The sequence below is a fragment of the Bombina bombina genome, chromosome 1, assembly GCF_027579735.1.
Source record: "Bombina bombina isolate aBomBom1 chromosome 1, aBomBom1.pri, whole genome shotgun sequence".
NCBI lineage: Eukaryota > Metazoa > Chordata > Amphibia > Anura > Bombinatoridae > Bombina > Bombina bombina.
In genome coordinates this window covers 7799575-7826976 of record NC_069499.1, presented here as the reverse complement: position 1 = coordinate 7826976, position 27402 = coordinate 7799575, and the positions used below count along the sequence as shown (strand labels likewise).

Sequence of the window (27402 nt, the reverse complement as noted above, 5' to 3'; positions counted from 1 at the left end):
AATGACACTAGTGATGTTAGTATGACACTAGTGATGTTAGTGTGTGTGACACTAGTGATGTTAGTATGACACTAGTGATGTTAGTGTGACACTAGTGATGTTAGTGTAAGTGACACTAGTGATGTTAGTGTAAGTGACACTAGTGATGTTAGTGTGACACTAGTGATGTTAGTGTAAGTGACACTAGTGCTGTTACTAGTTAGTGTAAGTGACACTAGTGATGTTAGTGTGACACTAGTGATGTTACTAGTTAGTGTAAGTGACACTAGTGATGTCAGTGTGACACTAGTGATGTTAGTGTAAGTGACACTAGTGATGTTAGTGTAAGTGACACTAGTAATGTCAGTGTGACACTAGTGATGTCAGTGTGACACTAGTGATGTTAGTGTGACACTAGTGATGTCAGTGTGACACTAGTGATGTTAGTGTGACACTAGTGATGTTAGTGTGACACTAGTGATGTTAGTGTAAGTGACACTAGTGATGTTAGTGTGACACTAGTGATGTTACTAGTTAGTGTGACACTAGTAATGTTAGTGTAAGTGACACTAGTGATGTTAGTGTGACACTAGTGATGTCAGTGTGACACAAGTGATGTTAGTGTGACACTAGTGATGTTAGTGTAAGTGACACTAGTGATGTTAGTGTGACACTAGTGATGTCAGTGTAAGTGACACTAGTGATGTTAGTGTAAGTGACACTAGTGAGGTTAGTGTGACACTAGTGATGTTAGTGTAAGTGACACTAGTGATGTTAGTGTAAGTGACACTAGTGAGGTTAGTGTAAGTGACACTAGTGATGTTAGTGTGCCACTAGTGATGTTAGTGTAAGTGACACTAGTGATGTTAGTGTAAGTGACACTAGTGATGTTAGTGTGACACTAGTGATGTTACTAGTTAGTGTGACACTAGTGATGTTAGTGTAAGTGACACTAGTGATGTTAGTGTGACACTAGTGATGTTAGTGTGACACTAGTGATGTTACTAGTTAGTGTGACACTAGTGATGTTACTAGTTAGTGTGACACTAGTGATGTTACTAGTTAGTGTGACACTAGTGATGTTAGTGTAAGTGACACTAGTGATGTTAGTGTGACACTAGTGATGTTAGTGTGACACTAGACTAGTGATGTTACTAGTTAGTGTGACACTAGTGATGTTATTAGTTAGTGTGACACTAGTGATGTTACTAGTTAGTGTGACACTAGTGATGTTAGTGTAAGTGACACTAGTGATGTTACTAGTTAGTGTGACACTAGTGAGGTCAGTGTAAGTGACACTAGTGATGTTACTAGTTAGTGTGACACTAGTGATGTTAGTGTAAGTGACACTAGTGATGTTACTAGTTAGTGTGACACTAGTGATGTTAGTGTAAGTGACACTAGTGATGTTACTAGTTAGTGTGACACTAGTGAGGTCAGTGTAAGTGACACTAGTGATGTTACTAGTTAGTGTGACACTAGTGATGTTAGTGTAAGTGACACTAGTGATGTTACTAGTTAGTGTGACACTAGTGATGTTAGTGTAAGTGACAATAGTGATGTTACTAGTTAGTGTGACACTAGTGATGTTAGTGTAAGTGACAATAGTGATGTTACTAGTTAGTGTGACACTAGTGATGTTACTAGTTAGTGTGACACTAGTGATGTTAGTGTAAGTGACAATAGTGATGTTACTAGTTAGTGTGACACTAGTGATGTTACTAGTTAGTGTGACACTAGTGATGTTACTAGTTAGTGTGACACTAGTGATGTTACTAGTTAGTGTGACACTAGTGATGTTACTAGTTAGTGTGACACTAGTGATGTTACTAGTTAGTGTGACACTAGTGATGTTACTAGTTAGTGTAAGTGACACTAGTGATGTTACTAGTTAGTGTGACACTAGTGAGGTCAGTGTAAGTGACACTAGTGATGTTACTAGTTAGTGTGACACTAGTGATGTTACTAGTTAGTGTGACACTAGTGATGTTAGTGTAAGTGACACTAGTGATGTTACTAGTTAGTGTGACACTAGTGATGTTACTAGTTAGTGTGACACTAGTGATGTTACTAGTTAGTGTGACACTAGTGAGGTCAGTGTAAGTGACACTAGTGATGTTACTAGTTAGTGTGACACTAGTGATGTTAGTGTAAGTGACACTAGTGATGTTAGTGTAAGTGACACTAGTGATGTTAGTGTAAGTGACACTAGTGATGTTACTAGTTAGTGTGACACTAGTGAGGTCAGTGTAAGTGACACTAGTGATGTTACTAGTTAGTGTGACACTAGTGATGTTAGTGTAAGTGACACTAGTGATGTTACTAGTTAGTGTGACACTAGTGATGTTACTAATTAGTGTGACACTAGTGATGTTAGTGTAAGTGACACTAGTGATGTTACTAGTTAGTGTGACACTAGTGATGTTAGTGTAAGTGACACTAGTGATGTTACTAGTTAGTGTGACACTAGTGATGTTAGTGTAAGTGACACTAGTGATGTTAGTGTAAGTGACACTAGTGATGTTAGTGTAAGTGACACTAGTGATGTTACTAGTTAGTGTGACACTAGTGAGGTCAGTGTAAGTGACACTAGTGATGTTACTAGTTAGTGTGACACTAGTGATGTTAGTGTAAGTGACACTAGTGATGTTACTAGTTAGTGTGACACTAGTGAGGTCAGTGTAAGTGACAATAGTGATGTTACTAGTTAGTGTGACACTAGTGATGTTAGTGTAAGTGACACTAGTGATGTTACTAGTTAGTGTGACACTAGTGATGTTAGTGTAAGTGACACTAGTGATGTTACTAGTTAGTGTGACACTAGTGATGTTAGTGTAAGTGACACTAGTGATGTTACTAGTTAGTGTGACACTAGTGATGTTAGTGTAAGTGACACTAGTGATTGTGGCAAACCTAGCCACTTCTGGACTATAACATAAGAAAGGTTGTCTATAGGCTGTATATTGTGCTATGTAGATGTGACAGACCCTTCTGTCAGCACTGAAAGAGTTAACTGTGTTCAGCTATTGTGCACTGTCATTAATGTTATTGATACACAGTCCATTGTTTAATCAACCTCAGAGCAGACCCTAGATGATAAGGAAAGACAAGTGTGTGTCTGTGTTTAAATTGTTATCAGCTTGAGCAAGGTATTCTATTGTATCATGTAAAAGGGCGTGTTCCCTCCATTCAATGTACAACATTCTTTCAACCCCCCTTCTGGGGGGGTCAGACCTGCATAAATACTGGGCATATGAGCCTTAATAAAAGTCATTCTGTTTAAAAACCTGAAAACTGGCTGGGTTGTGAATTGCTGATTCCCTATGCAGGACATTGTTCCCTGGTGTTAACCCTTGGTATCCGGTTGGTACCGTTACAATTGGTGGCAAGCGACGGAATGAACCTTATCGCCCAGAAGAGCAACTACACAAGCCAGTAACCTAAGGAAGAGGGGGATTACTACAATACTGACTAAGATGGAAGGAGTACCAGGGACCGAAGTGAATGGAGATGGATTATTCTAAGCTAAAGAGACAAACGTAAAAGGAACTGCTAGAAGCCAGGGGAAAGATAGGCAGCAGCAAACCCAAGGCTATATTAATTGCTGAGCTGATGGAGGGAGACAGAGCTCGCAGCGCTACGCCTCCAGCAGCCATGGAGGAGACCCTATACCAGAGGGAAATGAGGACCAGGCTGGAATTTTTACCCCAACCTGTACCACGGGATATGCTATCCGTGGTAATGGCAGATGTGCAGGAGTACGTGATGGCACACAGTCCGCGGAATGCATCCTCCCGAGCAGAATCCATTCTGGACGCACTCAGCAACCCAGTAAGACCCAAAATCCCATACCATGCATTTAAAATGTTTTGTGAGGAGAAGGATGAGATTGATGGGTATTTACAGGATTTTGAGAGACTGTGCGAGTTACATGATTTGGAGCAGTCCGTATGGGTGCCGGTGCTAGCAGGCAAGCTAGCCGGTAGGGCAGCGGAAGCGTATCGCGCTGTACCCAGGGAGGACAGCAAGGATTACGCTAAAGTGAAGAGAGCGATCTTGGAAAGATATGCCATTACCTCAGAGGCATACCGGCGCAAGTTTAGAGGCCTGCGCAAGCCAGAAAGAGATTCCCATGCAGAGTGGGCCCACAAGCTGGATCAAGCATCTCAGGGGTGGATACAGGCCAGCCAAGCTACCACCATGGAAGAATTGCGACAACTGATGCTGTTGGAGCAATTCTTTAACGGCTTGTCCCCAGAAGCCCAAGAATGGGTGAGAGATCGAAAACCCCTCACCTTAACCGAAGCAGCCAGATTAGCAGACCAGCATTTTGATGCCAGGAGGCACCATGGACTACAGCCTAACAACGGACGGGCTAATATACAATGCCACACCTGCAAGCAGTGGGGACATATGGCACGTGAGTGCACCCAAAATCGGAGCAGACAAGCTTGGAACCAGGTCAGACAGAACCTGGCCCCAAGGGCGGCTGCTCACCATTACCAAACGGAGCCAGCCGCTCATGAGGTGTTGAGCACCCAAGCCGAGGAACCCCTGGGAATTCTGCATGAGGTGATGTCGGTCCAGGGACTTCGGGATTCGGGAGCTACTTTAACCCTGATAGCTCCCCATTTGGTGCCGGATACAGCACCCACTGGTGGATCCGTGGCAGTACGAGGGGCAGGGGGAGCAGTATACCGATTGCCCACTGCTAGAGTGGAGTACAGACCCCCAGTCACCCCAGCAGCTGCCAGTTACCAACCCCCGGCGCACCGCTATACCACACGGCCTCCGGCCACGAACTACCCTCAGAGAGCCCGGTTCAATTTGCGGGGCTACTCACAACCTATTCGGTGCTTTGGATGTAAGCAACTAGGGCACAAAAGACCAGAGTGTCCCCTAAACGCAGCGAATCAAGCACAGTCCTGGAGAAGACCCGCTGGCGGAATCCCACATAATCCTCAGCCTGTGGCCCGCTACGTAGAGGCGCCAGAATGCTGGGGCAGCCTACATGAAGCAGACCCCGTGCAAGCTGCCCACCGGAATAACCGGCAACGGGTTAAAGTGAATGGGAAGGAGGTCAGTTGTCTACGGGATACTGGTGCTACCATGACCTTGCTTCAAGAGAACTTGGTGCCTGAGAAACAGCACACTGGAGACACTGTGGCTGTGAGGGTAGCAGGGGGCACTGTGTTCCGCCTACCTGTTGCCAGGGTACATTTGGATTGGGGAGTGGGCGCTAGACTTGTGAATGTGGGGGTCAAGAAGGACTTACCTGCTGATGTTCTCCTTGGAAATGACTTGGCCCCCCTTGTTTCTGCCTATGCTCCCATGGATCCCGCTGATGTTAACCCTGTGACTACCCAAGCCCAGTCCCTCCGGGAAGAGACGCTTCCATGTTTGGGGTGGGGGCAGTACTGAGCCAAGTTGGAGCAGATGGCGGAGAACCCCCGTAGCCTACTTGAGCCGAAAGTTGTTGCCCCGGACATCCCCAAGCCGATCCGTTGGGATCAGACTGTGTATGCCGGCTTGGTTCTGGGGGAGCATTGTGGCAAACCTAGCCACTTCTGGACTATAACATAAGAAAGGTTGTCTATAGGCTGTATATTGTGCTATGTAGATGTGACAGACCCTTCTGTCAGCACTGAAAGAGTTAACTGTGTTCAGCTATTGTGCACTGTCATTAATGTTATTGATACACAGTCCATTGTTTAATCAACCTCAGAGAGCAGACCCTAGATGATAAGGAAAGACAAGTGTGTGTCTGTGTTTAAATTGTTATCAGCTTGAGCAAGGTATTCTATTGTATCATGTAAAAGGGCGTGTTCCCTCCATTCAATGTACAACATTCTTTCAACCCCCCTTCTGGGGGGGTCAGACCTGCATAAATACTGGGCATATGAGCCTTAATAAAAGTCATTCTGTTTAAAAACCTGAAAACTGGCTGGGTTGTGAATTGCTGATTCCCTATGCAGGACATTGTTCCCTGGTGTTAACCCTTGGTATCCGGTTGGTACCGTTACAGTGATGTTACTAGTTAGTGTGACACTAGTGATGTTAGTGTGACACTAGTGATGTTACTAGTTAGTGTGACACTAGTGATGTTACTAGTTAGTGTGACACTAGTGATGTTACTAGTTAGTGTGACACTAGTGATGTTAGTGTAAGTGACACTAGTGATGTTACTAGTTAGTGTGACACTAGTGAGGTCAGTGTAAGTGACACTAGTGATGTTACTAGTTAGTGTGACACTAGTGATGTTAGTGTAAGTGACACTAGTGATGTTACTAGTTAGTGTGACACTAGTGAGGTCAGTGTAAGTGACACTAGTGATGTTACTAGTTAGTGTGACACTAGTGATGTTAGTGTAAGTGACACTAGTGATGTTACTAGTTAGTGTGACACTAGTGATGTTAGTGTAAGTGACACTAGTGATGTTACTAGTTAGTGTGACACTAGTGATGTTAGTGTGACACTAGTGATGTTACTAGTTAGTGTGACACTAGTGATGTTACTAGTTAGTGTGACACTAGTGATGTTACTAGTTAGTGTGACACTAGTGATGTTAGTGTAAGTGACACTAGTGATGTTACTAGTTAGTGTGACACTAGTGAGGTCAGTGTAAGTGACACTAGTGATGTTACTAGTTAGTGTGACACTAGTGATGTTAGTGTGACACTAGTGATGTTACTAGTTAGTGTGACACTAGTGATGTTAGTGTAAGTGACACTAGTGATGTTAGTGTAAGTGACACTAGTGATGTTAGTGTAAGTGACACTAGTGATGTTACTAGTTAGTGTGACACTAGTGAGGTTAGTGTAAGTGACACTAGTGATGTTACTAGTTAGTGTGACACTAGTGATGTTAGTGTAAGTGACACTAGTGATGTTACTAGTTAGTGTGACACTAGTGAGGTCAGTGTAAGTGACAGTCCGGTATCACAGACATACAGTGCGGATCCTATAAAGGTCAGACACGGTGACCCGTGCGCACGTGCTGAGGGGGTGTGACGGGGGCGGCGGATGTTGTTGTGTGGGGGGCGGATGTGATTAGGTTCAGCGGTACAGCAGCTCCTCACTGTATGTGACAGACGTATCCTCAGGCGCGCACACCTCATACTCGCCTCACTCACACTCACACTCGGGCACAGGATGGCGGCTGAGGAGCAGACCGGTGTCCCGCACGCAGCTTCCCTTTCCCGGCTGTCTAAGGCGCTGTCTCACACCCGGCTGGATCTGCTGGACCAGGAGTCCCCGGCTGCCTCACGCGCGCCCCGGCGGAGGAAACTGTCCAGCAGCCACAGCTTGTCCGGCTCCCTAGAGAGTCTGAGCGGTGGTGCGGCCGAGTCCCGAGTGCTGGTCATTAACACCGGGGGCACTATAGGCATGATGTACCAGAATGAGGGTGAGTGGGCTCCTGTCATTCCCACTAGTGTGTGTGTCATTAACACCGGGGGCACTATAGGCATGATGTACCAGAATGAGGGTGAGTGGGCTCCTGTCATTCCCACTAGTGTGTGTGTCATTAACACCGGGGGCACTATAGGCATGATGTACCAGAATGAGGGTGAGTGGGCTCCTGTCATTCCCACTAGTGTGTGTGTCATTAACACCGGGGGCACTATAGGCATGATGTACCAGAATGAGGGTGAGTGGGCTCCTGTCATTCCCACTAGTGTGTGTGTCATTAACACCGGGGGCACTATAGGCATGATGTACCAGAATGAGGGTGAGTGGGCTCCTGTCATTCCCACTAGTGTGTGTGTCATTAACACCGGGGGCACTATAGGCATGATGTACCAGAATGAGGGTGAGTGGGCTCCTGTCATTCCCACTAGTGTGTGTGTCATTAACACCGGGGGCACTATAGGCATGATGTACCAGAATGAGGGTGAGTGGGCTCCTGTCATTCCCACTAGTGTGTGTGTCATTAACACCGGGGGCACTATAGGCATGATGTACCAGAATGAGGGTGAGTGGGCTCCTGTCATTCCCACTAGTGTGTGTGTCATTAACACCGGGGGCACTATAGGCATGATGTACCAGAATGAGGGTGAGTGGGCTCCTGTCATTCCCACTAGTGTGTGTGTCATTAACACCGGGGGCACTATAGGCATGATGTACCAGAATGAGGGTGAGTGGGCTCCTGTCATTCCCACTAGTGTGTGTGTCATTAACACCGGGGGCACTATAGGCATGATGTACCAGAATGAGGGTGAGTGGGCTCCTGTCATTCCCACTAGTGTGTGTGTCATTAACACCGGGGGCACTATAGGCATGATGTACCAGAATGAGGGTGAGTGGGCTCCTGTCATTCCCACTAGTGTGTGTGTCATTAACACCGGGGGCACTATAGGCATGATGTACCAGAATGAGGGTGAGTGGGCTCCTGTCATTCCCACTAGTGTGTGTGTCATTAACACCGGGGGCACTATAGGCATGATGTACCAGAATGAGGGTGAGTGGGCTCCTGTCATTCCCACTAGTGTGTGTGTCATTAACACCGGGGGCACTATAGGCATGATGTACCAGAATGAGGGTGAGTGGGCTCCTGTCATTCCCACTAGTGTGTGTGTCATTAACACCGGGGGCACTATAGGCATGATGTACCAGAATGAGGGTGAGTGGGCTCCTGTCATTCCCACTAGTGTGTGTGTCATTAACACCGGGGGCACTATAGGCATGATGTACCAGAATGAGGGTGAGTGGGCTCCTGTCATTCCCACTAGTGTGTGTGTCATTAACACCGGGGGCACTATAGGCATGATGTACCAGAATGAGGGTGAGTGGGCTCCTGTCATTCCCACTAGTGTGTGTGTCATTAACACCGGGGGCACTATAGGCATGATGTACCAGAATGAGGGTGAGTGGGCTCCTGTCATTCCCACTAGTGTGTGTGTCATTAACACCGGGGGCACTATAGGCATGATGTACCAGAATGAGGGTGAGTGGGCTCCTGTCATTCCCACTAGTGTGTGTGTCATTAACACCGGGGGCACTATAGGCATGATGTACCAGAATGAGGGTGAGTGGGCTCCTGTCATTCCCACTAGTGTGTGTGTCATTAACACCGGGGGCACTATAGGCATGATGTACCAGAATGAGGGTGAGTGGGCTCCTGTCATTCCCACTAGTGTGTGTGTCATTAACACCGGGGGCACTATAGGCATGATGTACCAGAATGAGGGTGAGTGGGCTCCTGTCATTCCCACTAGTGTGTGTGTCATTAACACCGGGGGCACTATAGGCATGATGTACCAGAATGAGGGTGAGTGGGCTCCTGTCATTCCCACTAGTGTGTGTGTCATTAACACCGGGGGCACTATAGGCATGATGTACCAGAATGAGGGTGAGTGGGCTCCTGTCATTCCCACTAGTGTGTGTGTCATTAACACCGGGGGCACTATAGGCATGATGTACCAGAATGAGGGTGAGTGGGCTCCTGTCATTCCCACTAGTGTGTGTGTCATTAACACCGGGGGCACTATAGGCATGATGTACCAGAATGAGGGTGAGTGGGCTCCTGTCATTCCCACTAGTGTGTGTGTGTCATTAACACCGGGGGCACTATAGGCATGATGTACCAGAATGAGGGTGAGTGGGCTCCTGTCATTCCCACTAGTGTGTGTGTCATTAACACCGGGGGCACTATAGGCATGATGTAACAGAATGAGGGTGAGTGGGCTCCTGTCATTCCCACTAGTGTGTGTGTCATTAACACCGGGGGCACTATAGGCATGATGTACCAGAATGAGGGTGAGTGGGCTCCTGTCATTCCCACTAGTGTGTGTGTCATTAACACCGGGGGCACTATAGGCATGATGTACCAGAATGAGGGTGAGTGGGCTCCTGTCATTCCCACTAGTGTGTGTGTCATTAACACCGGGGGCACTATAGGCATGATGTACCAGAATGAGGGTGAGTGGGCTCCTGTCATTCCCACTAGTGTGTGTGTGTCATTAACACCGGGGGCACTATAGGCATGATGTACCAGAATGAGGGTGAGTGGGCTCCTGTCATTCCCACTAGTGTGTGTTTCATTAACACCGGGGGCACTATAGGCATGATGTACCAGAATGAGGGTGAGTGGGCTCCTGTCATTCCTACTAGTGTGTGTGTGTCATTAACACCGGGGGCACTATAGGCATGATGTACCAGAATGAGGGTGAGTGGGCTCCTGTCATTCCTACTAGTGTGTGTGTGTCATTAACACCGGGGGCACTATAGGCATGATGTACCAGAATGAGGGTGAGTGGGCTCCTGTCATTCCTACTAGTGTGTGTGTGTCATTCCCACTAGTGTGTGTGTGTGTGTGTCATTCCCACTAGTGTGTGTGTGTGTGTGTCATTCCTACTAGTGTGTGTGTGTCATTCCTACTAGTGTGTGTGTCATTAACACCGGGGGCACTATAGGCATGATGTACCAGAATGAGGGTGAGTGGGCCCCTGTCCCCCCCTCGTGTCATTCCCACTAGTGTGTGTGTCTCATTCCTACTAGTGTGTGTGTCATTCCTACTAGTGTGTGTGTCATTCCTACTAGTGTGTGTGTGTGTTATTCCTACTAGTGTGTGTGTGTCATTCCTACTAGTGTGTGTGTGTGTGTGTGTGTGTCATTCCTACTAGAGTGTGTGTGTGTGTGTCATTCCTACTAGAGTGTGTGTGTGGCATTCCTACTAGAGTGTGTGTGTGTGTGTGTGTCATTAACACCGGGGGCACTATAGGCATGATGTACCAGAATGAGGGTGAGTGGGCTCCTGTCATTCCTACTAGTGTGTGTGTGTAATTCCCACTAGTGTGTGTGTGTGTCATTCCCACTAGTGTGTGTGTCATTCCTACTAGTGTGTGTGTGTCATTCCTACTAGTGTGTGTGTGTCATTCCTACTAGTGTGTGTGTCATTAACACCAGGGGCACTATAGGCATGATGTACCAGAATGAGGGTGAGTGGGCTCCTGTCATTCCCACTAGTGTGTGTGTGTCATTAACACCGGGGGCACTATAGGCATGATGTACCAGAATGAGGGTGAGTGGGCTCCTGTGCCCCCCTCGTGTCATTCCCACTAGTGTCTGTGTCATTCCTACTAGTGTGTGTGTCATTAACACCGGGGGCACTATAGGCATGATGTACCAGAATGAGGGTGAGTGGGCTCCTGTCATTCCCACTAGTGTGTGTGTCATTAACACCGGGGGCACTATAGGCATGATGTACCAGAATGAGGGTGAGTGGGCTCCTGTCATTCCCACTAGTGTGTGTGTGTCATTAACACCGGGGGCACTATAGGCATGATGTACCAGAATGAGGGTGAGTGGGCTCCTGTCATTCCCACTAGTGTGTGTTTCATTAACACCGGGGGCACTATAGGCATGATGTACCAGAATGAGGGTGAGTGGGCTCCTGTCATTCCCACTAGTGTGTGTGTCATTAACACCGGGGGCACTATAGGCATGATGTACCAGAATGAGGGTGAGTGGGCTCCTGTCATTCCTACTAGTGTGTGTGTGTCATTAACACCGGGGGCACTATAGGCATGATGTACCAGAATGAGGGTGAGTGGGCTCCTGTCATTCCTACTAGTGTGTGTGTGTCATTCCCACTAGTGTGTGTGTGTGTGTGTCATTCCCACTAGTGTGTGTGTGTCATTCCCACTAGTGTGTGTGTGTGTGTGTCATTCCCACTAGTGTGTGTGTGTGTGTGTCATTCCTACTAGTGTGTGTGTGTCATTCCTACTAGTGTGTGTGTCATTAACACCGGGGGCACTATAGGCATGATGTACCAGAATGAGGGTGAGTGGGCCCCTGTCCCCCCCTCGTGTCATTCCCACTAGTGTGTGTGTCTCATTCCTACTAGTGTGTGTGTCATTCCTACTAGTGTGTGTGTGTGTTATTCCTACTAGTGTGTGTGTCATTCCTACTAGTGTGTGTGTGTGTGTGTGTCATTCCTACTAGAGTGTGTGTGTGTGTGTCATTCCTACTAGAGTGTGTGTGTGTGTGTGTGTCATTCCTACTAGAGTGTGTGTGTGGCATTCCTACTAGAGTGTGTGTGTGTGTGTGTCATTAACACCGGGGGCACTATAGGCATGATGTACCAGAATGAGGGTGAGTGGGCTCCTGTCATTCCTACTAGTGTGTGTGTGTCATTCCCACTAGTGTGTGTGTGTGTCATTCCTACTAGTGTGTGTGTGTCATTCCTACTAGTGTGTGTGTGTCATTCCTACTAGTGTGTGTGTCATTAACACCAGGGGCACTATAGGCATGATGTACCAGAATGAGGGTGAGTGGGCTCCTGTCCCCCCCTCGTGTCATTCCCACTAGTTTGTGTGTGTGTCATTCCTACTAGTGTGTGTGTGTGTGTTATTCCTACTAGTGTGTGTGTGTGTGTCATTCCTACTAGTGTGTGTGTCATTCCCACTAGTGTGTGTGTCATTAACACCGGGGGCACTATAGGCATGATGTACCAGAATGAGGGTGAGTGGGCTCCTGTCATTCCCACTAGTGTGTGTGTCATTAACACCGGGGGCACTATAGGCATGATGTACCAGAATGAGGGTGAGTGGGCTCCTGTCATTCCCACTAGTGTGTGTGTCATTAACACCGGGGGCACTATAGGCATGATGTACCAGAATGAGGGTGAGTGGGCTCCTGTCATTCCCACTTGTGTGTGTGTCATTAACACCGGGGGCACTATAGGCATGATGTACCAGAATGAGGGTGAGTGGGCTCCTGTCATTCCCACTAGTGTGTGTGTCATTAACACCGGGGGCACTATAGGCATGATGTACCAGAATGAGGGTGAGTGGGCTCCTGTCATTCCCACTAGTGTGTGTGTCATTAACACCGGGGGCACTATAGGCATGATGTACCAGAATGAGGGTGAGTGGGCTCCTGTCATTCCCACTAGTGTGTGTGTCATTAACACCGGGGGCACTATAGGCATGATGTACCAGAACGAGGGTGAGTGGGCTCCTGTCATTCCCACTAGTGTGTGTGTGTCATTAACACCGGGGGCACTATAGGCATGATGTACCAGAATGAGGGTGAGTGGGCTCCTGTCATTCCCACTAGTGTGTGTGTCATTAACACCGGGGGCACTATAGGCATGATGTACCAGAATGAGGGTGAGTGGGCTCCTGTCATTCCCACTAGTGTGTGTGTCATTAACACCGGGGGCACTATAGGCATGATGTACCAGAATGAGGGTGAGTGGGCTCCTGTCATTCCCACTAGTGTGTGTGTGTCATTAACACCGGGGGCACTATAGGCATGATGTACCAGAATGAGGGTGAGTGGGCTCCTGTGCCCCCCTCGTGTCATTCCCACTAGTGTCTGTGTCATTCCTACTAGTGTGTGTGTCATTAACACCGGGGGCACTATAGGCATGATGTACCAGAATGAGGGTGAGTGGGCTCCTGTCATTCCCACTAGTGTGTGTGTGTCATTAACACCGGGGGCACTATAGGCATGATGTACCAGAATGAGGGTGAGTGGGCTCCTGTGCCACCCTCGTGTCATTCCCACTAGTGTCTGTGTCATTCCTACTAGTGTGTGTGTCATTAACACCGGGGGCACTATAGGCATGATGTACCAGAATGAGGGTGAGTGGGCTCCTGTCATTCCTACTAGTGTGTGTGTCATTAACACCGGGGGCACTATAGGCATGATGTACCAGAATGAGGGTGAGTGGGCTCCTGTGCCCCCCTCGTGTCATTCCCACTAGTGTCTGTGTCATTCCTACTAGTGTGTGTGTCATTAACACCGGGGGCACTATAGGCATGATGTACCAGAATGAGGGTGAGTGGGCTCCTGTCATTCCCACTAGTGTGTGTGTGTCATTAACACCGGGGGCACTATAGGCATGATGTACCAGAATGAGGGTGAGTGGGCTCCTGTGCCACCCTCGTGTCATTCCCACTAGTGTCTGTGTCATTCCTACTAGTGTGTGTGTCATTAACACCGGGGGCACTATAGGCATGATGTACCAGAATGAGGGTGAGTGGGCTCCTGTCATTCCTACTAGTGTGTGTGTCATTAACACCGGGGGCACTATAGGCATGATGTACCAGAATGAGGGTGAGTGGGCTCCTGTCATTCCCACTAGTGTGTGTGTCATTAACACCGGGGGCACTATAGGCATGATGTACCAGAATGAGGGTGAGTGGGCTCCTGTGCCCCCCTCGTGTCATTCCCACTAGTGTCTGTGTCATTCCTACTAGTGTGTGTGTCATTAACACCGGGGGCACTATAGGCATGATGTACCAGAATGAGGGTGAGTGGGCTCCTGTCATTAACACCGGGGGCACTATAGGCATGATGTACCAGAATGAGGGTAAGTGGGCTCCTGTCATTCCCACTAGTGTGTGTGTCATTAACACCGGGGCCACTATAGGCATGATGTACCAGAATGAGGGTGAGTGGGCTCCTGTCATTAACACCGGGGGCACTATAGGCATGATGTACCAGAATGAGGGTGAGTGGGCTCCTGTCATTCCCACTAGTGTGTGTGTGTCATTAACACCGGGGGCACTATAGGCATGATGTACCAGAATGAGGGTGAGTGGGCTCCTGTCATTCCCACTAGTGTGTGTGTCATTAACACCGGGGGCACTATAGGCATGATGTACCAGAATGAGGGTGAGTGGGCTCCTGTCATTCCCACTAGTGTGTGTGTGTCATTAACACCGGGGGCACTATAGGCATGATGTACCAGAATGAGGGTGAGTGGGCTCCTGTGCCCCCCTCGTGTCATTCCCACTAGTGTCTGTGTCATTCCTACTAGTGTGTGTGTCATTAACACCGGGGGCACTATAGGCATGATGTACCAGAATGAGGGTGAGTGGGCTCCTGTCATTCCCACTAGTGTGTGTGTCATTAACACCGGGGGCACTATAGGCATGATGTACCAGAATGAGGGTGAGTGGGCTCCTGTCATTAACACCGGGGGCACTATAGGCATGATGTACCAGAATGAGGGTGAGTGGGCTCCTGTCATTCCCACTAGTGTGTGTGTGTCATTAACACCGGGGGCACTATAGGCATGATGTACCAGAATGAGGGTGAGTGGGCTCCTGTCATTCCCACTAGTGTGTGTGTCATTAACACCGGGGGCACTATAGGCATGATGTACCAGAATGAGGGTGAGTGGGCTCCTGTCATTCCCACTAGTGTGTGTGTGTCATTAACACCGGGGGCACTATAGGCATGATGTACCAGAATGAGGGTGAGTGGGCTCCTGTGCCCCCCTCGTGTCATTCCCACTAGTGTCTGTGTCATTCCTACTAGTGTGTGTGTCATTAACACCGGGGGCACTATAGGCATGATGTACCAGAATGAGGGTGAGTGGGCTCCTGTCATTCCCACTAGTGTGTGTGTGTCATTAACACCGGGGGCACTATAGGCATGATGTACCAGAATGAGGGTGAGTGGGCTCCTGTGCCACCCTCGTGTCATTCCCACTAGTGTCTGTGTCATTCCTACTAGTGTGTGTGTCATTAACACCGGGGGCACTATAGGCATGATGTACCAGAATGAGGGTGAGTGGGCTCCTGTCATTCCTACTAGTGTGTGTGTCATTAACACCGGGGGCACTATAGGCATGATGTACCAGAATGAGGGTGAGTGGGCTCCTGTCATTCCTACTAGTGTGTGTGTCATTAACACCGGGGGCACTATAGGCATGATGTACCAGAATGAGGGTGAGTGGGCTCCTGTGCCCCCCTCGTGTCATTCCCACTAGTGTCTGTGTCATTCCTACTAGTGTGTGTGTCATTAACACCGGGGGCACTATAGGCATGATGTACCAGAATGAGGGTGAGTGGGCTCCTGTCATTCCCACTAGTGTGTGTGTCATTAACACCGGGGGCACTATAGGCATGATGTACCAGAATGAGGGTGAGTGGGCTCCTGTCATTCCCACTAGTGTGTGTGTCATTAACATCGGGGGCACTATAGGCATGATGTACCAGAATGAGGGTGAGTGGGCTCCTGTCATTCCCACTAGTGTGTGTGTCATTAACATCGGGGGCACTATAGGCATGATGTACCAGAATGAGGGTGAGTGGGCTCCTGTCATTCCCACTAGTGTGTGTGTCATTAACACCGGGGGCACTATAGGCATGATGTACCAGAATGAGGGTGAGTGGGCTCCTGTCATTCCCACTAGTGTGTGTGTGTCATTAACACCGGGGGCACTATAGGCATGATGTACCAGAATGAGGGTGAGTGGGCTCCTGTCATTCCCAATAGTGTGTGTGTCATTAACACCGGGGGCACTATAGGCATGATGTACCAGAATGAGGGTGAGTGGGCTCCTGTGCCCCCCTCGTGTCATTCCCACTAGTGTCTGTGTCATTCCTACTAGTGTGTGTGTCATTAACACCGGGGGCACTATAGGCATGATGTACCAGAATGAGGGTGAGTGGGCTCCTGTCATTCCCACTAGTGTGTGTGTCATTAACACCGGGGGCACTATAGGCATGATGTACCAGAATGAGGGTGAGTGGGCTCCTGTCATTCCTACTAGTGTGTGTGTCATTAACACCGGGGGCACTATAGGCATGATGTACCAGAATGAAGGTGAGTGGGCTCCTGTGCCCCCCTCGTGTCATTCCCACTAGTGTCTGTGTCATTCCTACTAGTGTGTGTGTCATTAACACCGGGGGCACTATAGGCATGATGTACCAGAATGAGGGTGAGTGGGCTCCTGTCATTCCCACTAGTGTGTGTGTCATTAACACCGGGGGCACTATAGGCATGATGTACCAGAATGAGGGTGAGTGGGCTCCTGTCATTCCCACTAGTGTGTGTGTCATTAACACCGGGGGCACTATAGGCATGATGTACCAGAATGAGGGTGAGTGGGCTCCTGTCATTCCCACTAGTGTGTGTGTGTCATTAACACCGGGGGCACTATAGGCATGATGTACCAGAATGAGGGTGAGTGGGCTCCTGTCATTCCCACTAGTGTGTGTGTCATTAACACCGGGGGCACTATAGGCATGATGTACCAGAATGAGGGTGAGTGGGCTCCTGTCATTCCCACTAGTGTGTGTGTCATTAACACCGGGGGCACTATAGGCATGATGTACCAGATTGAGGGTGAGTGGGCTCCTGTCATTCCCACTAGTGTGTGTGTGTCATTAACACCGGGGGCACTATAGGCATGATGTACCAGAATGAGGGTGAGTGGGCTCCTGTCATTCCCACTAGTGTGTGTGTCATTAACACCGGGGGCACTATAGGCATGATGTAACAGAATGAGGGTGAGTGGGCTCCTGTCATTCCCACTAGTGTGTGTGTCATTAACACCGGGGGCACTATAGGCATGATGTACCAGAATGAGGGTGAGTGGGCTCCTGTCATTCCCACTAGTGTGTGTGTCATTAACACCGGGGGCACTATAGGCATGATGTACCAGAATGAGGGTGAGTGGGCTCCTGTCATTCCCACTAGTGTGTGTGTCATTAACACCGGGGGCACTATAGGCATGATGTACCAGAATGAGGGTGAGTGGGCTCCTGTCATTCCCACTAGTGTGTGTGTGTCATTAACACCGGGGGCACTATAGGCATGATGTACCAGAATGAGGGTGAGTGGGCTCCTGTCATTCCCACTAGTGTGTGTTTCATTAACACCGGGGGCACTATAGGCATGATGTACCAGAATGAGGGTGAGTGGGCTCCTGTCATTCCCACTAGTGTGTGTGTCATTAACACCGGGGGCACTATAGGCATGATGTACCAGAATGAGGGTGAGTGGGCTCCTGTCATTCCTACTAGTGTGTGTGTGTCATTAACACCGGGGGCACTATAGGCATGATGTACCAGAATGAGGGTGAGTGGGCTCCTGTCATTCCTACTAGTGTGTGTGTGTCATTCCCACTAATGTGTGTGTGTCATTCCCACTAGTGTGTGTGTGTGTGTGTGTCATTCCCACTAGTGTGTGTGTGTGTGTGTGTCATTCCCACTAGTGTGTGTGTGTGTGTGTCATTCCCACTAGTGTGTGTGTGTCATTCCTACTAGTGTGTGTGTCATTAACACCGGGGGCACTATAGGCATGATGTACCAGAATGAGGGTGAGTGGGCCCCTGTCCCCCCCTCGTGTCATTCCCACTAGTGTGTGTGTCTCATTCCTACTAGTGTGTGTCTCATTCCTACTAGTGTGTGTGTGTGTCATTCCTACTAGTGTGTGTGTGTGTGTCATTCCTACTAGAGTGTGTGTGTGTGTCATTCCTACTAGAGTGTGTGTGTGTCATTCCTACTAGAGTGTGTGTGTGTCATTCCTACTAGAGTGTGTGTGTCATTCCTACTAGTGTGTGTGTGTCATTCCTACTAGTGTGTGTGTGTGTCATTCCTACTAGTGTGTGTGTGTGTCATTCCTACTAGTGTGTGTGTGTGTCATTCCTACTAGAGTGTGTGTGTGTGTCATTCCTACTAGAGTGTGTGTGTGGCATTCCTACTAGAGTGTGTGTGTGTGTGTGTCATTAACACCGGGGGCACTATAGGCATGATGTACCAGAATGAGGGTGAGTGGGCTCCTGTCATTCCTACTAGTGTGTGTGTGTCATTCCCACTAGTGTGTGTGTGTGTGTCATTCCCACTAGTGTGTGTGTGTCATTCCTACTAGTGTGTGTGTGTCATTCCTACTAGTGTGTGTGTGTCATTCCTACTAGTGTGTGTGTCATTAACACCAGGGGCACTATAGGCATGATGTACCAGAATGAGGGTGAGTGGGCTCCTGTCCCCCCCTCGTGTCATTCCCACTAGTGTGTGTGTGTGTCATTCCTACTAGTGTGTGTGTCATTCCTACTAGTGTGTGTGTGTGTGTGTTATTCCTACTAGTGTGTGTGTGTGTGTGTGTCATTCCTACTAGTGTGTGTGTCATTCCTCCTAGTGTGTGTGTGTGTCATTCCTCCTAGTGTGTGTGTGTGTCATTCCTACTAGAGTGTGTGTGTGTCATTCCTACTAGTGTGTGTCATTCCTACTAGTGTGTGTGTGTGTGTGTGTCATTCCTACTAGTGTGTGTCATTCCTACTAGTGTGTGTGTGTGTGTGTCGTTCCTACTAGTGTGTGTGTGTCGTTCCTACTAGTGTGTGTGTGTCATTAACACCGGGGGCACTATAGGCATGATGTACCAGAATGAGGGTGAGTGGGCTCCTGTCCCCCCCCTCGTGTCATTCCTACTAGTGTGTGTGTGTGTCATTCCTACTAGTGTGTGTGTGTGTCATTCCTACTAGTGTGTGTGTGTGTCATTCCTACTAGTGTGTGTGTGTGTGTGTGTCATTCCTACTAGTGTGTGTGTGTGTGTGTCATTCCTACTAGTGTGTGTGTGTCATTCCTACTAGTGTGTGTGTGCCATTCCTACTAGTGTGTGTGTGTGTGTGCCATTCCTACTAGTGTGTGTGTGTGTGTCATTCCTACTAGTGTGTGTGTGTGTCATTCCTACTAGTGTGTGTGTGTGTCATTCCTACTAGTGTGTGTGTGTCATTCCTACTAGTGTGTGTGTGTGTGTCATTCCTACTAGTGTGTGTGTGTGTGTGTGTCATTCCTACTAGTGTGTGTGTCGTTCCCACTTGTGTGCGTGTGTCATTAACACCGGGGGCACTATAGGCATGATGTACCAGAATGAGGGTGAGTGGGCTCCTGCCCCCCCCCTCGTGTCATTCCCACTAGTGTGTGTGTCATTCCTACTAGTGTGTGTGTGTGTGTGTCATTCCTACTAGTGTGTGTCATTCCTACTAGTGTGTGTGTCATTCCTACTAGTGTGTGTGTCATTCCTACTAGTGTGTGTGTCATTCCTACTAGTGTGTGTGTCATTCCTGCTAGTGTGTGTGTCATTCCTGCTAGTGTGTGTGTCATTCCTGCTAGTGTGTGTGTCATTCCTGCTAGTGTGTGTGTCATTCCTGCTAGTGTGTGTGTGTGTCATTCCTATTAGTGTGTGTCATTCCTACTAGTGTGTGTGTGTGTGTGTGTCATTCCTACTAGTGTGTGTGTGTCATTCCTACTAGTGTGTGTGTGTGTGTGTGTCATTCCTACTAGTGTGTGTGTGTGTGTGTCATTCCTACTAGTGTGTGTGTGTGTGTGTCATTCCTACTAGTGTGTGTGTGTGTGTCATTCCTACTAGTGTGTGTGTGTGTGTCATTCCTACTAGTGTGTGTGTGTGTCATTCCTACTAGTGTGTGTGTCATTCCTACTAGTGTGTGTGTGTGTGTCATTCCTACTAGTGTGTGTGTGTGTGTCATTCCTACTAGTGTGTGTGTGTGTCATTCCTACTAGTGTGTGTGTGTGTGTGTGTCATTCCTACTAGTGTGTGTGTGTGTCATTCCTACTAGTGTGTGTGTGTGTGTGTCATTCCTACTAGTGTGTGTGTCATTCCTACTAGTGTGTGTGTGTGTGTGTGTGTGTGTCATTCCTACTAGTGTGTGTGTGTGTGTCATTCCTACTAGTGTGTGTGTGTGTCATTCCTACTAGTGTGTGTGTGTGTGTCGTTCCTACTAGTGTGTGTGTCGTTCCTACTAGTGTGTGTGTGTGTGTGTCATTAACACCGGGGGCACTATAGGCATGATGTACCAGAATGAGGGTGAGTGGGCTCCTGTCCCCCCCTCGTGTCATTCCTACTAGTGTGTGTGTGTGTCATTCCTACTAGTGTGTGTGTCATTCCTACTAGTGTGTGTGTCATTCCTACTAGTGTGTGTGTCATTCCTACTAGTGTGTGTGCCATTCCTACTAGTGTGTGTGTGTGTCATTCCTACTAGTGTGTGTGTGTGTCTGTCATTCCTACTAGTGTGTGTGTGTGTGTGTCATTCCCACTAGTGTGTGTGTGTCATTAACACCGGGGGCACTATAGGCATGATGTACCAGAATGAGGGTGAGTGGGCTCCTGTCCCCCCCCCTCGTGTCATTCCCACTAGTTTGTGTGTGTCATTCCTACTAGTGTGTGTGTGTGTCATTCCTACTAGTGTGTGTGTGTGTCATTCCTACTAGTGTGTGTGTGTGTCATTCCTACTAGTGTGTGTGTGTGTCATTCCTACTAGTGTGTGTGTGTGTCATTCCTACTAGTGTGTGTGTGTGTCATTCCTACTAGTGTGTGTGTGTGTCATTCTGTTATGGTTACCCTTAGTCTCGCTGAGAGATGGACCGCTTAGTAGCCTGGATTCCTATTGCTGAAGAGGGGAGAAACTGCTTTCCATAGTATTCTATATGAGTCTCGCAAATGTAGAATAATCCCCCTTAGCTGTAGTACAGCTAGGATACCCTTCTGCCCACAAAAACGAGTCAACGCTGCGATTGAGGGACAACCAAGAACTGAGGACTGGGATGCCCAGCCTGCTTTTTATTTAGGTTACATGCACACAGGGCACTCCCAGGGGGGGAAGCATAAAATCCCCCATCACACATTTAGACAAAGCCCTTGGACAGGCCACCGCAGATAACAAGTACACACAAGAAAACAATTGAGTCCTTCTTATCACCTAGCAGTGAATGCTTATCACAAACTTAATTACAGTACACAATATGCTAGGAAACCTGCCTCAGAAAATAGTTTTCTCAAAACTGAACAGAGTTAACCCTTTATGAAATGATACTTGTTACAGTTTTCTTGGAGCCCTTCTTAGGCGCTGGCTTGGCTGGTTCAGGCATTGCTGCTGGGAAATAAGTTTCTTCACAACAAAATAACTAATGCTTCTGTAACAGTGCTCCCTTTCTGTGGAACACTCTGGCAGACACGGTCTGACCCCTTTTCGGGGCAGACTAAGGCTGTCCAGACCGCTGGTTATGCGGGGCTGAGGTCGGTTTGTCTGGACAACCCGTCGGCGTTGCCATTCTGTTTCCCAGGTCTGTAAGTAATGGTGAAATTGAAGGGTTGCAACGATAAACTCCAACGTAATAGCCTGCCATTATCTCCAGAGACCCGGTTCAGCCACACCAACGGGTTATGGTCGGTGACCAGAGTGAACTCCTGCCCATATAAATAGGGAGTCAATTTCTTTAATGCCCACACCAAAGCCAAACACTCCTTTTCGACCGCTGCATAGCTGACTTCGCGGGGCAGGAGCTTCCGGCTGATGTAGGCAACTGGATGCTCCCCTCCATCTTCGCCTACTTGGCTGAGGACGGCTCCCAGCCCGAACATGGAAGCATCTGTATGGACGATAAAACGTTTGTTAAGGGCTGGAGCCGCCAAGACAGGAGCGTTAATTAGAGCATTTTTGAGAGCCTGGAAAGCCGTTTCACAGTGGGGAGACCACAGGACCTGTCGAGGTAAGTTCTTCTTGGTCAAGTCAGTCAGGGGTTTGGCAAGTGTGCTGTAGTCTGGTACGAACCGTCTATAGTACCCTGCCGTGCCCAGGAAGGCTAGGACCTGAGTCTTAGTGATGGGGGTGGGCCAATTGGCGACAGCTTCTATCTTGGCCGGCTCTGGTCGCTGCTTTCCACACCCCACCCGGTGACCCAGGTACTGTACCTCGGCCATCCCAAAGTGGCATTTTTCTGGCTTCAGAGTCAGGCCAGCAGCCCGGATCTGATCCAGAACCATTCCTATGTGAGCTAAGTGGTCCTCCCATGACTCACTGTGGATCGCTATGTCGTCCAGGTAGGCGCAAGCAAAACTCTGGAAGCCATCCAGGAGCCTATCCACCAAGCGCTGGAATGTAGCTGGGGCATTCTTCATCCCAAACGGCATTACCCTAAACTGATATAAGCCGAATGGGGTGACGAATGCCGACTTGGGGATAGCCTCCGGGGCAAGGGGAATCTGCCAGTAACCTTTGCAGAGGTCAATAGTGGTCAGGTAATTTCCCCTGGCTATACGATCGAGTAGCTCGTCTACCCTGGGCATAGGGTAAGCGTCCGTCACGGTCTTTTCATTGAGCCTCCGATAGTCTACGCAGAACCGGGTGGTCCCATCTTTCTTGGGCACCAAGACAACTGGGGAGGCCCAGGGACTATCAGAGGGCTCAATTACCCTGAGTTGGAGCATCTCATCGATCTCCTTCTTCATTCCTATCCTAACTGCTTCGGGGATTCGGTATGGAGCCTGGCGCAAGGGAGCTTGTCCCGGAGTATCTACCTGGTGGGTGGTTAAAGTAGTGTACCCTGGCTTCGGGGAGAAGGTGAGGTGTTTGGACTGTAGGAGTTGGTTGAGCTGCTCCCTTTCAGTGGGGCTAAGTCGGTCTCCTATCTGAACCTGAGCCACTATACCTGTGGGGAGACTCTTTTCTAATAGGTCTGGAATGGGTAGACTGTCGGGGCCTTCCTGAGGGGAACAACATACGGCCGTCACGTTCTCTGGTCGCTCAAAATATTCCTTGAGCATGTTTACATGGAATGTCTTTCTAAGATTGTTGTCGTGGCAGCTAGCTATCACATAAGTGGTGTCTCCCCTTTTCTCTACGATCTGGTAGGGGCCCTGCCAGGACGCCTGCAATTTGTCTGTCTTCACCGGCTTAAGTACTAACACCTTTTGTCCTATGGTAAAGATTCTCTTTCGGGCCCCCCGATCGTACCCTACTTTCTGTCTTCTCTGGGCCGACTGGAGATTAGCCCGCACGGATTTGGCTAATTGCTCCATTCGGTCCCTGAGTTCCAGCACGTATGGCACAATGGGGACACCGTCAGTCTCCATCTCTCCCTCCCAGTGCTCCCGGATCAGGTTTAGGGGTCCCCGTACCTTTCTTCCGTAGAGCAACTCGAAGGGAGAGAACCCTGTCGTTTCCTGGGGCACCTCCCGATAAGCAAAAAGGAGGTGCGGCAGGAAGCGTTCCCAGTCTCGGTATTCCTGAGTGAACGTCTTGAGCATTTGCTTGAGGGTCCCATTGAACCTCTCACACAGCCCGTTCGTCTGGGGGTGGTATGGGGAGCTCAGGAGGGACTTAATTTTGCAAACCTGCCAGAGTTGTTGGGTCAATTCAGCCGTAAATTGGGTGCCTCGGTCGGATAGGATTTCTTTTGGAAATCCTACCCGGGAGAACACCTGTACTAGTGCATTCGCTACCGTATCCGCTTGTATGTTGGATAGGGCGACAGCCTCTGGGTACCTGGTAGCGTAGTCCACTACGGTAAGAATGTAGCGCTTACCGGAGGGACTAGGGGTAGCCAGTGGTCCCACTAGGTCAATAGCAACCCGGCTGAAGGGTTCCTCTACAATGGGCATATTTACTATATGGGCTTTAGGGTGATCGCCTTGCCTTCCTACTCGTTGACACACATCGCAGGTGTTACAGTAAGGTCTAACGTCAGCGTGTACCCCTGGCCAAAAGAACGTGTGAGTAATGCGGTGTAGGGTACGGGTTACAGCTAGGTGGCCTGCTAAGGGGATGTCGTGGCCTATCTTGAGGATTTCTTGACGGTATTTGTGGGGCACTACCAGCTGTCGCCTACGCTGTCCCCTTTTCTCTGTCCAGCGTTATAGTTTCCCTTTTTCCCATAAGAATGTTTCATTATCTGCCCCGCCCCCTCCGGTCTCTGCTCGTTCCCGGTACTTTTGTAAGGTCGGGTCAGTCTTAGACTCTGTCTCGAAAGCATCTGGGGTGTCCCAGGGTATGGGGCCTAACATGTCAGGCAAGGTCGGGGTAGGTCTTACCTGTGTCTCCCGCACTGGTGAGAGTTCTCGCTCCGTCCGGGCTTGGGCCCGTGTAGTCACTGGGTCCGCCTCGTTGTTGCATACTGGAGCATAGGCAGAAGTCATGGGGCCCAAATCATTGCCCAGTAGTACTTCGGCAGGTAAATTATCCATTATGCCCACGTTCACAGCCCCCTTTCCCGCTCCCCAATCAAGATGCACTTTAGCTGTTGGAATTTCGTACACATCCCCCCCCGCCACTCTAACGGCCACAGTCTGTCCAGATCGCTTGTGCTCCGGCACCAAATGACTCTGTACCAGCGTGATAGTAGCCCCTGTGTCTCTCAATCCCTCGGTAGATCGCCCCTCGAGCCATACCTTCTGCCGATGGTGCTGGCGGTTATCTGAGGCAGCATATACAGGGTCCGCCTCGTGAAGCGGCCCCAAATATTCCTCCATAGGGGCCTCTTGGTTAACACAGAGGGTCCGGGCCGGACGATATGCCCCAGAGGGGTAATTGTAATTCCTGGGTGTCTGGTGCGTATTAAGGGGGCAGCTAGCCATGAAATGCCCTGGTTGCTTGCATCGGTGGCAAGTCGGTCTGGGACGCTCAGAGCTGTTATTGGGTGGTCCTGAGTGTCGGGCGGGCCCTTCGGGCACCGGGGCTCGGAATTCAGCACGAGGGGGTGCACGGTAAACCTCTCTGGGTTCGTGAAGACGGGAGTCATAATGTTCATCGGCCAATTTGGCTGCTTCTTCTAAGGTAGAAGGTCGCCTGTCTCGCAGCCATTCCTTCCCTTGCTGTTCCATGCCATTATAAAAATGTTCTAAGAGAAACAATTGTAAAATTTCCTCACCAGTCACCGCTTTACTTCCGCTCATCCAGTGATTTGCCGCTCTCCGCATTCGGTGCGCCCATTCCATATGGGTATCGTTGGGCTTCTTTTTCGTGCCCCGAAACTGTCGGCGATACGCGTCCGGAGTTACTGCGTACCGTCGCAACAGTGTCTCTTTAACTAGCTCATACTGTGTCACTTCCTCAGCACCCAGAGTACGAAAGGCTTCCAGGGCTCGCCCGGATAGTTTACCAGACAATATCGTGGGCCACTCCCTGTTGGGAATCTGGTGCAGGGCACATTGCCTTTCGAAGTCCGCCAAATATTCATCAATCCCTGTCTCGCTCTCTAGGAAGGGTCGAAATGCCGCATAGGGTATCTTGGGCCTCCCAGCATTTTCGACAGGGATGATTACCTGCGGGGCTTCAGCATTGCGGTGTGCGTTCGCTAGGTTGAGTTCGTGGGCTCGAGTCTCTTGTATATCCTTGTCCGCTTCCGCCATCAACTGCTGTACCAATTCCATGGAGGGGTTCGGCCCGTACAGTGAGAGCCTCTCCCGAACAATCCTGGTTTTTTCGTCACTAATCGTGGTCGGTGTTTCCGCCATTGTGAAGCTCTGATCCAGTTCGGTCAATTCTGCGATCAGCTCTCTCCTCGGCCGGTTGCTGGCGTACCCCCCTCTGCTTTCAAGTAAATCCTTTAGGGTTGTACGCTTCAATTTTTCGTAAGCGCTCTCCATCCGTTCTGTACCTCTCCTAGGAAATCCAGGAAAAATCCCACCGCTGCCGCCAAATGTTACGGTTACCCTTAGTCTCGCTGAGAGATGGACCGCTTAGTAGCCTGGATTCCTATTGCTGAAGAGGGGAGAAACTGCTTTCCATAGTATTCTATATGAGTCTCGCAAATGTAGAATAATCCCCCTTAGCTGTAGTACAGCTAGGATACCCTTCTGCCCACAAAAACGAGTCAACGCTGCGATTGAGGGACAACCAAGAACTGAGGACTGGGATGCCCAGCCTGCTTTTTATTTAGGTTACATGCACACAGGGCACTCCCAGGGGGGGAAGCATAAAATCCCCCATCACACATTTAGACAAAGCCCTTGGACAGGCCACCGCAGATAACAAGTACACACAAGAAAACAATTGAGTCCTTCTTATCACCTAGCAGTGAATGCTTATCACAAACTTAATTACAGTACACAATATGCTAGGAAACCTGCCTCAGAAAATAGTTTTCTCAAAACTGAACAGAGTTAACCCTTTATGAAATGATACTTGTTACAGTTTTCTTGGAGCCCTTCTTAGGCGCTGGCTTGGCTGGTTCAGGCATTGCTGCTGGGAAATAAGTTTTTCACAACAAAATAACTAATGCTTCTGTAACACATTCCTACTAGTGTGTGTGTGTCATTCCTACTAGTGTGTGTGTGTCATTCCTACTAGTGTGTGTGTGTGTGTGTCATTCCTACTAGTGTGTGTGTGTGTCATTCCTACTAGTGTGTGTGTGTGTCATTCCTACTAGAGTGTGTGTGTGTCATTCCTACTAGTGTGTGTGTGTGTCATTCCTACTAGTGTGTGTGTGTGTCATTCCTACTAGTGTGTGTGTGTGTCATTCCTACTAGTGTGTGTGTGTGTCATTCCTACTAGTGTGTGTGTGTGTGTCATTCCTACTAGTGTGTGTGTGTGTGTCATTCCTACTAGTGTGTGTGTGTCATTCCTACTAGTGTGTGTGTGTCATTCCTACTAGTGTGTGTGTGTCATTCCTACTAGTGTGTGTGTGTCATTCCTACTAGTGTGTGTGTGTCATTCCTACTAGTGTGTGTCATTCCTACTAGTGTGTGTCATTCCTACTAGTGTGTGTCATTCCTACTAGTGTGTGTCATTCCTACTAGTGTGTGTCATTCCTACTAGTGTGTGTCATTCCTACTAGTGTGTGTGTGTGTCATTCCTACTAGTGTGTGTGTGTGTCATTCCTACTAGTGTGTGTGTGTGTCATTCCTACTAGTGTGTGTGTATGTCATTCCTACTAGTGTGTGTGTG

At 48.9% G+C, this 27402-nt stretch overlaps 1 protein-coding gene across 1 annotated transcript in view; it reads left to right on the top strand.

Moving 5' to 3' along the window:
* The first annotated feature begins 7009 nt into the window (after positions 1-7009).
* ASPG (asparaginase) overlaps positions 7010-27402 on the top strand; it is a 647837-nt gene continuing 627444 nt past the window's right edge. The window contains exon 1 of the mRNA XM_053697101.1: positions 7010-7383. Within this exon, the coding sequence (XP_053553076.1) occupies positions 7131-7383 (253 nt within the window). The 5' untranslated portion in view covers positions 7010-7130. The remainder of the gene's footprint in view (positions 7384-27402) is intronic.